The 10378-nt window shown below is 47.9% G+C and overlaps 1 protein-coding gene across 1 annotated transcript; it reads right to left on the reverse strand.

Moving 5' to 3' along the window:
• Nucleotides 1–3789: 3789 nt before the first annotated feature.
• MARCKS (myristoylated alanine rich protein kinase C substrate) lies at nt 3790–8265 on the reverse strand. Its single transcript, XM_070417878.1, has 2 exons — nt 7725–8265; nt 3790–5937 (listed from the first exon to the last, which is right to left on the reverse strand). Exons 1-2 carry the CDS (start codon nt 7824–7826, stop codon nt 5029–5031), a joined length of 1011 nt encoding a protein of 336 aa, XP_070273979.1. The 5' UTR covers nt 7827–8265; the 3' UTR covers nt 3790–5028.
• Nucleotides 8266–10378: the final 2113 nt, after the last annotated feature.

Raw genomic sequence — 10378 nt, forward strand, 5'->3', positions numbered from 1 at the left:
ATTGAGGGAAGAGAAAAAGCAAGCATGTAAAATTCTGTACATCCTCAGGTAAGGACAGTCCATTTTCCCATTCTTACCAGAGAGTCCTTGAAGAGTTTGCTAGGCAGCCCTAATAAAATACTACATACTGGGTGGCTTAAACAACAGAGTTTTCCCACAGGTCTGGAGCCAGAAGGTCAAATTCAAGGTGCTGACAGGTTTGGTGTCTTCTGAGGCCTCTCTCCTAAGGCTTGTGGGTGGCCATCGTTTTGCTGTGTCCTCTCATAGTCTTTTCTCTATGTGCGTGTGCCCCTGGTGTCTCTATATGTCCTTTTTTCTTTCTTTCTTTCTTATAAGGACAGCAGTCAGATTGGATTAGTGCTCATCCTAACAGCCTTATTTTAACTTAATCAGCTCTTCAAAGGCCTTATCTCCCAATGCAGTCACATTCTAAGGTACTGGGGTGGGGTGGGGGTGGGGGGGGAATGTTAAGGCTTCAATGTGGACTTATCGGGGACATAATTTTCAGCCTATAACAAGTCTATTCAGAATCTCACTATATTTATTTGTAACATCAATGTTATATGCTTAAAAGGTTTGAAATTTTAAAAGTCAACCTTGGCTCAAAAGTTAAACCCTTGAAGTTCATGAAATTAGTTACACAAGCTACACTTTGCAAACAGTGTGTATCTACCATTCCTACTCACACCTTGACTATCAGTCTCTAATTCCAGAACTGTGCTCTCCAAGATGGCAGCCACAAGTGAACAATGAGCACTTGAAATGTGATTGGTTCAAACTGAGATTTAAGTATAAAAAACACTGGATTTCAAAAACTTGGCAAGAAAAAAGTAGAATATCACAGTAATATTCACATTGGTTATACATTTAAGTATTTCGGATACAGATTGTTATTTTAAAAAAATGTGATTACTAAAAAAAAGTTTGAAAATTATGTGTCTTGCATCTATTTCTGTCGGATGGTGCATTCCAAATTTTATCTGTCAAAGACTTGCTTGGAGGGCTTTCTTAGTTCCAATTTATAACTCTCCTTGAGAATTCCTTCCCTCTTCTTGTCCCCCCTCCCCAACCAAGTACCTAGGTACAGAATTCTAGCACTCTATCGAGTCCTTAATTCACATGTCAAATCTAAGGGAAACTTGCCAACTTGCTAGGAAGACAATCTTTGAGATTTGCTATTTTTACTGCAATCGTAAGTGATGAGTAGTCCTGTTGCCTTTCACCTTTCCCCAAACACGAGAGCTGTAATAGCAGCAACTGACAGTCTTTTCTCACTTACTAGTACTAAAAAGGCTTATGCTCTAATTTAATCAAAGCACCAGAAGTGTGATTATGAGGATCTCTAGAATTTTGTAATAATTATTTTATATACTTGCAGCTGCTAAATCTTATGAGGGTGGATATTTTTGTTTTGTCTTAAAAGTTCATGTTGAGAACTGTAGTCAATATCTTGGGATCAGAAATTCTGTAACCTAAAATATGGTTAACATTCACACCTTTTAAAAAATATTTTCCATTTTAAAAATAGCATTGCTGGGTGTATTTTAAAGGAGAGCTCAAACGTCAATCCCCAGCAGGGACTGGAACATTTACAGATTGAAAGCCTTGTAAAATCCCTGTGAGCTACACCCTGCTTTAAGCACTTTCATATAGATGAGAAGTGGAGAGGAAAGAAAGTGCTCAATTTGCAGAGTGAATAATTAAAGGAAAGATAAGAGCTAGCAGCCCTGTTACTTAACCGCTTTTTTAAAATTTAATTTTCAAAAGCTAACTATGTTAACTATATCCCACTGCCAGTTGGATGTACTGAAAATGTATGAATGCCAAAAGCACCCTTCTCCCAAATCCCTAACCTTAATTGAAACTTATGTTTATATTCGAGAGGGAAAAATATAAACAAGTTGCATTGTTTCTCAAATATATTAAGTACCATTGTTAAAAGTTTTTATTTGTGAGCATATAACTCAGCTTCAATGGATGTTTTATATCCAAATTATGCCAAGCATACCTTCTAAATTCCTTAACTGAGTAAGTTATACTTACCATCAGCGTTTAAGATTTAAAATTTTTCTCTAAAACTTGCATTTTAAAATTAAATTTGTAAAAAATCCTATTTTAGCAAGCTTTATTATATCAATTGGTAAAACTTTATTTTACAAGCAATAGGGATTGGATCAAATGATTATTATAATCCAGAGGAAGTATTTTATAACCATAGCAAATGTCATTATACATACTACCAATACAGATTTAATAGACAATACTGAACTGTACAAGAGTTATTTATTTTTCCTTAATCTCAAAGCTATGTTTAGTAATACAAAAAAAGCCATATTAACATTTTTTTTTCCATTAGAAAACAATGTGATGTACAAAACTTTGGATGAAAAGATATATGTCAAATCTCATTTAATCACTTGGTGGAAAACCCACCACTCCATCAATACCACCCAAAGTGTTTTTAGGCAATGATTAAAATAAAAATAATGCATCTTAATAAATTCCAGCTGTTAAAAGAGCAAACCTAGCAATATAGTTGACTACACAGTATTTTTGACTACTCAGGAGTTACTTTTAAAAATCCTTTTTCTGAATCCTACCACATACCAGGCACTGTACTTGGCCAAGCAGGTGTTTTAAGAAAAGTTAGTAAGGTGGGGAAGACCTGATACAGCAGTCCTTTGGTCACCAGATTTGACTTTGAACTTTCAAACATCCTCCAAATAAAGAAACCCCAACTCAGGTACACTCTTCCAAACATCATGTGATCTTATTAATGGGGAAGAAGTTTGATGAGGGGTCATGAACTATTACTTGACCCATTATTCCAATTAAAAGGCATTTCAAAAACTAATCTGTTATGAGTTTAAGATTTGGCATTCAGTTGTTACAAATGTGGTTCACTGACTTATTGTGAACCCTACAAGGCACACTGCTCAAGATAGTAAAGCGGGTGTGCGTAAACAAATTTTCTTTGTATTTAAAAGTAATGGTAATTGATACACATCTTTATCTTAAAATCCAACTGAGTTTAGGGTAAAGAAACCCAGGTATAAGGTGTTAAAAGCAAAGGAGGTAAACTAGTAAGGATTATTACTATATAAGTATTATTCTCTATCTTTTCCTTTGAGTAACAAGATGCTAATGCACTACTTTCATTAAAAGAACTGCTTACAATTATTGAATTGAGACAAGTACTAAAGGCCCATAAACTGACAGTGTTGTCCATTCATCACCATTACTTCTTTACATAAGACTGTTTTCCTAAGGTATAACACATAATCTAAGCAATAATTTGGAAATCAGCCAAGCATTAAGCAATTACAATGGTAGGTAATACAGCATCAATTTTTGAAACACATTTGGCCACTTTTCATGACCCATCTGCAGTTTGAATTAAATGGACTCAGTCATTATCAATTTAAGTTTCTGGATCTGCATAACAAAAAGATTGTTTTATGAAATTTTCACAGACATTTAAATTGTCTTCGGTCCCATACTTTTGTATTAAATGACTTATTCTGACATGCTATATAACTACAATAAGAGTAAATGTTCAATTTTTAAATGAAAACTAAATGCAGATAAATGGTAACAGATTTGACATGGAATGTTATAAGATCTGCCTGTACGTAATCTGACACTGCTGATTATTAATTTGAGTTTAAAAACTTCAGATTAAAAACCACAAGATAATTTACTGTTTGATGACATGCAAGATCTTCCTCAAAATTATCCTAAGACCTAGAAATCTCAGTATTTTATCAGAACATAAAGAAACACAACCAATTTGTACATTTTATTCACATTTATTTTTCGCTTTTAGTGTGCTCACAGAAAATTAGAACACCTTAAGCAGGAGTTTAATAGCAATTTTTGTAAGCAAAGTTACATTCCATCTCTAAGTCAAATTGGTCAAAGCTTCTCCAGTATTTACAAAACATGATAGACAAGATGCTACACAAAACCATTGCATCTGAAGAATTATTTTTTTTCCTTTATTCTCAAAGACGACTGGAAAAGAAAGCATTGTCTGCTGTAATCAAAAACATACCACAGTATAAACAGTAACCATTCCACTTATCACAGCTTTGTTGAGTTTAAAATTTGTGTGTAAAAGGTCCAAGATGACTGCAGTTTTACAAAAATGGGCAGGGTGGAAAGTTGCAAACTTCATGTGCTTCTGGATATCAAGATTTGTTTTTGTTTTTATACAATAGTCACAGTTAAAAACACCCTGCTGGTAATACATAATTACACTTTATTAAGGTCATAAACCAGCAATAAACAATAAGCCTATACAACTTGTAGTTCTACTTAATCACTGACGGGTACAGCTAACATGAGATAAGTGAAAAGTTCCTATGGTTTAAATGAACTCCTAAGACTATAATCTTTTTAAAAATCTGAGTATTGGTGTTTTCTCTTTCCTTAGTCAAGACTTGTAGTGTTGTAAACCTGCCTCACAAAATACATCCTAATAACTTTTCTTTAAAAAAAGAAAAAAAAAAAAAAAGAAAAAAGCCTAAGCCTTTACACCATCGTTTGCAGTGGCACAGTATATTGGCAACGCTATGCACCACGCCGATTCCCCACGGGTCCTATCACTTCATCGGATATCTATCCCTTTTTGACCCACCCATCTCCTTCATATATGGGCATGTCCATAGATTGACGAAGAAAGTTTACATTTTCGAATAAAGATGCAAAGTATGCAAAAGACATTAATACTGATGCAAAAACAAAATAAAAATAAAAGAGAAACAAGGCAGAGGAAGGTGTTTTAAGCTCTCCTCGACCTGTTGGAATGGTGGTCACAGAATGATCTGAGATGGGATCTGTGGGGAGGGGGAGAAACCCAAAATTGGCTGCTTAAAAAAAAAAAAAAAAAAGACATCTTTTAAAATCAATCCCTGGTTGTAGACAAGTTCTCCAAAACCAGTACCTGGCACCACTCCAACAAACAAACGGGGGGGAGAGGGTGGGGGGGAGAAAAGTTCTTGGATTATCTCAGAAAATCTGGCCCTTTTACTCTGCCGCCTCCGCCGGGGGGGCTTCCGGACTGCACTCGGGCTGGGCCTCCTGGGAGGGCGCCGCGCAGGCCGACGAGGCCGAGCCGGCCGCCTCCTCCGCGGGGGCCGCCTCCGGCTCCGGGGACGCGCCGGGGCCCGCGGCGGAGGGCGCCTCGCAGGCGGCCGCGCTGGCCCCGGCCTCCTCCGCCTTCTCCTCGGCCCTGGCGGGCTCCTCCGCGGCCGGGGCCTCCTCGCTGGCGGGCGGCTTCTCGGGCGCCGCGGCGGCCTCCGCGGGCTTGGCCTCCGGCGCGTCGCCGCCCGCCGCCCCCTCCTGGCCCGCCGCGGCCTCCTCGCCCGGCGCCCCCGCGGGCTCCCCCGGGGCCGCGCCCGCCTCTGCGCCCGCGGCGGCGCCCCCCGCGGCCTCGTCCTTGCCGCCGTCGGCGGAGGCCCCGGCCGCGCCCTCGGCCTCAGCGCCCTCGCCCGCCTCCTTCTTGTTCTTCTTGAAGGAGAAGCCGCTCAGCTTGAAGGACTTCTTGAAGGAAAAGCGCTTCTTTTTTTTTTTCGGGGTCTCGTTGCTGGGCGAGGGCGTGGCCCCGTCCTCGGCTTTGGGCGAAGACGTCGAGGAGGCGGCCGACGCCGCTTCCCCCTCCGCGGCCGAGGGCGAGCCGGGCTCGGCGGCCTCGCCCTCGGCGGCCTCGCCCTCGGCGGGGGCCTCCTTCTCCGCGGGGCTGGCCCCGGCGTCGGGGGCGGCGGCCGCGGGCTCCTCTTTCTCGGCCGCGGCGGGCGACGCCGCCCCGCTCCCCGAGGCCGCGGGCTCCTCCTTGTCGGCGGCCGGGGCGCTGCCGTTGGCCTGCAGCTCCTCCTTGGCGCCCGGCTCGGCGGCCGCGGGGGACGCGTCGCCGTTGACCTTCACGTGGCCGTTCTCCTGCGGAGCAGAAAAAGCGGGAGCGTCATGGCCGCGGCCAGGGCGCCGCCGTGCCCGCCCCCACCCCCGCCCCGGCACCGGGAAGAGCCAGCTGCCCCCCGGGGCCCGCCGGCTGTGGGGCCGCATCTCTGCCCGGGGAGGCGGAATCCGCTGCCCAGGCTAGACCGCCAGGGAGAAACGGGGGCAGTGCCATTCGGGGCGCGGGAAGGCGCAGCAGTCGCCGCGGCTGCCCCACCGACGCCCAGCGGATGCGAACGGGGGAGTCTAAAACGTGGGGGCGAAGGGCACCCACTCCAGCCCCGGCCTCGCGGGCTGGGATGGAAAGGAGCCCCGTGGCGCACGACACCCCGGACGCCCTGGGGAAGCAGGCGCCGGGCCAGAGGCGGTGGTCGGTCTGCGTCGGGATAACACGTCCCCCGTCTCCCCCACCCCCGAGCGCCCCGGGAAACACCTGGAACTCCCCGGGGGGACCCGCGCTCCAGCCAGCGCCGCCCGCGCTGCGCGCGCAAAGGCCCTGCGCCCGCGCGCGGGGCCGGGGCCGGCAGGGGGCGCTGCGCCTCCACCGCCCGGTGCTGGGCGCCGGCGGCGAGCCCGGAGGGGCGGGGCTGCCGGGCCACCGGGCCCTGCCGGCCGGCCGGGGCGCCCCCGAGCCCGGATCGCGCCGCGGAGAGTCCGCAAACAAAGCTCAGGTGGCTCGCCGTGATCCTGGTGGAAAGGAAACCCACAAGGCGGGCGGGGGACATTATTTCTAAAGTCTCGCCTCTGCTTCCACTCCCGCCTTCGCCCGGGATTCTGCGAAGCCGGGGCGCGGCTCGTTTTGCATTTTTAACGGGTTCAGAGCCTCTTGGCAGAGCCTGCCTTCCCCAGGAGGTTAGAGCAGGCGAAGCGGCGCGGCCTCTGCTCTAGGAAAAGAGGCGTGGTGGGTGCCCAGTGTTTGCGAAGCAGCCACCCGTGGCCGACCTCTCGCGTCCACCCAACCGTGGCCACCCGCCGGGGTCTGGGCAGGAGCCACGCACACTGAAATCCCGACCGAAACACACCCACTGCCTTTGCTTTTCCTGACTACCTGGACACATTCTCCAAGCGCCCGCAGAGTCTTCCCATCCCAGGGGCACCGTTTAAAAATCAAATGGGTGTGTAACTCCAGACAGTAGGGAATCGGTATTGAGAACAGTGGGAAAGCCCCATCGAACGACAGCGAAACCCTCCGTAGAGCTCCGGCCGGGCAGCCAGCCGCCTTTCCAAGAACCCAGGGGCGCGCCGCCTCGGCGCACAATACGAGAGCCCTTCCCTCCTCGCCTTTCTCCACCGCCATCCCGTCGCGCGCCCCCACCCCCACGTTCCCAGCCCATACACACCATCACCCCAGTTCAGAAATCCTGAAGGTGATCCGGCCTCGACAGCAAACGTGAGAGCCACCCAAACACCTTTGTGTCCACCAAACACAAATGCAACCTGGCCGGGGGCGGCGGGGGGTTAGCATCTAGCTGGTCACGTTCTGCCAAGCTCCAAACACGCCATTTTAGACGATTTTTATCACTTCTTTCCTCCCGTCTACACAAGAATTCGCCAGGATTCTCCGGGAACCGCTCCTTTGGGGCCGGGGGGAGACCGCTCCGGTGAGAAAGGGACAATTTAGGCTATCGCTTTCCATTCAACTTTCAGACTGGAACCTAGCCACGCTCCCCTCCGCCGAATGCGCCTCGGGAGCGACCGGGAGGAAAGGGGCAGCGTCGGGACTAGAGAAAGACATCAAAGAAACAACCGGTATCACAGGTAGAATTTACCTGCCCATTGGCTTTGGAAGGCGACGAGGCCACAGCCGCCTCCCCGGGCCTCTCCGCGGCGGCTTCTCCCTTCGCAGCGGTCTTGGAGAACTGGGCACCCATGCTGGCTTCTTCAACAAAGAAACTCAACAGATCCAAGGGGAACAAAGAGCCTCGAGTTGGTGTAGCGACGGGGCGAGTAGCAGTAGCGGCGGCGGCAGCGGCGGCGGCAGCAGCAGCTCACTCACCGGAGGGAGGGGGGAGTGGGGGTGGTGAAGAGGACAGAACAGAACCGATTAAATACACTCCGGATAAAAAAATTTTAGTCGAAGAGATCAAAAAGCAGCAGCGCAGGAGGGAGGGGAAAGGGTGGAAAAGTCGAGCACAAAAAAAGGAGCCCAAGTGTAGTTTTTTTTTAAAAAAATAAGTAATAAAAAATCCCAGATTTGTAGCCGCACTGTAGACAAGAGGAAAATGGAGAAATCTCCCTGGTTGCTAATAAGATGCGGGGTCCAACGCCCAAGTGCACAGATGAATGGGCTCACGGGCGCTGACGCGGCCCCCGCGCGCGCCGGCCAATCCGCGCGCAGCACACAAAGCAGGAGGCGGGGCCTGCGCGCCGGGCGAACAATGGAGCCGCGCTTTGCAAACGATTTGAATATCAGTCTTGGACCGAGAATTAATGTCCTTCCAATAAATAAATCAGTTAAAAATACATGGTTCTCGCCTACCTCTGCTGAAAATAATAATGCATCACTCGATTGGCTTGCTTTGTTTGTCATTAATCAACGCGAGAGGGGTTACTAGTGGATGGGGGCGGAGAAAGCGTTAACTTGACTCGCGTTGACTCTCGTCGGTCTATATCCGCGTCTGTCTCCCTCCACTCGGTTCCCTCCCCCATCTTACCCGAGTGTGTGTGTGTGTGTGTGTGTGTGTGTGTGTGTACGCGCGCGCACGCGTGTGTGTGTGTTAAAGACAATGGTTGGGATTTGTGTGCAGCATGTTTTCTTTCTCCGTGGTCCATATTGGTTTCACAGATACTGCACAAGGTTTGTTTTTTTAGCGGCTGCAAATGTTAAATCGCCCCAAATTGAAAGGTATTTAAACTACGAAGATCGAATTTCATCAAACGAGATCGCGAGTTAGAATTAGGTCTGTAGGCCAGATGTGGAAAATGCAAGAGCGGCAAGCAGCCGAAGCCACACTCCCTCCCTATCCCACATTGGCATGAAATAAAATATTTCGAGATTGGCCTGCGGCGCTCATCAAGTACCCCCTCTCTGACAATGACCAATTAGTGACTCCCCCCCACACGGTGTATATATATATATATATATATATAGAGAGAGAGAGAGAGAGAGAGAGAGAGAGAGAGCCATTTACAAAAGATCAAAAACGGTTCGCATTTTGTCACTATATGGAACGACAATTTTCCTTTATGGTGAAAGGAGCCAGTCTCGAGCGCACGAATCCATATTTACTGTTGGGATGCAATTCGTGTCGATATGAGTCGTTTTCAGCCCACTGCCAGGATCTGATGGACTCTCTTTCTGAACGTGTGTGAATGTGCATGCAAGCGAGTGTACTCCCGGCAGGGAGGGAGGCAGAAGCGATGAAATTCTAAACAACCGGATTGACGATCACAGTTCTAGGGAGAAACTGTATGTTGAGAGACAGCAAGAAGACCCCTGAACGTTCCAAGTGTAACCTGGGTTGGAGAAAAAGCTTCTATAAGGGGACACAGGGTCCTTCCATCTGCACCCCTTGCCACCGAAGTGCCAGACGCTATCTGTGTGTGAAAAACTAGGCATTGATTTAAAGAACGGGGTGGGGGTGGGGCAAAAATCAAGGCTATAGCCTAATAAGTATTCTCCTACCACTTAAATGTTTGCTCCCAAAGTTTTCACTCGTGTCCAAACCAAGACCACCTTTTCTCGTTTACATTTAGTGACCCTGAAACGGATAATTTTTCACTTATGGAGTTGAGAAGCAGTCGAGGTTCATTTCTCCTGGTGCTTGCTGGCTCTGAATTCTTAGTTTTATTTCCTGCTCATTGCAGGCAAATGGGTCACGCTTTGAGTGAAAAAGATGGTTGGTTACAGCCAACAACTCTTTGTTCAAGTATTGCTTTGAAAATCAGCAAACTGCATAGTTACACGAAGCTTCCTCTTCTCATTGTCCACTTCCTTCAGAAGCATCATTCAATCACCAAGTCAAAATCCCCAAAGCTGTTGGAAAGACGTGTCCCTAGACGTGTACGTTGCCAAATGTGTAAGCACCTGATCCAAGACCCCAGCCGCCGCGATGGATCCGAATCCCCCGTATTAGCGGAGTTCCAACTTGAAAAACAAACTGGGATGATCCAAAACCACCATCTAGGCGGTTCTCAAAAGCTCCTTTAGGCTGTTGGTCCCCCCGCCCCCAACATACATCACTCCCTCTTCTTCTGCACCCCTTTCCCCGTTTTAGCTTTAGGGATTGCTAGCTCGCTTTCGGATTTTCTCGCAGACACGTCCTCAGCCCTCCGTTTGGGGGCCACTTTTATTGCTCCTTTGTTACTAGGCTGCGGTGTAGCTTTCCCCCCTTTTCTTTCTCGAATGCCTATTTGCCTGGTATCGGCTTGTCTCCTTGGCAACGGCCGGGGATGATTTGGAGCCCCGAGCGGGGGGAAGGGG

The sequence above is a fragment of the Myotis yumanensis genome, unplaced genomic scaffold, assembly GCF_028538775.1.
Source record: "Myotis yumanensis isolate MYYU_CA2020_CCGP unplaced genomic scaffold, mMyoYum1.0.hap1 SCAF_6, whole genome shotgun sequence".
Classification (NCBI taxonomy): Eukaryota; Metazoa; Chordata; class Mammalia; order Chiroptera; family Vespertilionidae; genus Myotis; species Myotis yumanensis.

Excerpts from the sequence above, each read along its gene's own strand:
- MARCKS (XM_070417878.1), bottom strand. The coding sequence starts at position 7,826 with ATGGGTGCCCAGTTCTCCAAGACCGCTGCGAAGGGAGAAGCCGCCGCG. Across the intron at positions 5,938-7,724 it reads CTTCCAAAGCCAATGGGCAG|GAGAACGGCCACGTGAAGGT; the intron begins GTAAATTCTACC and ends TCTGCTCCGCAG.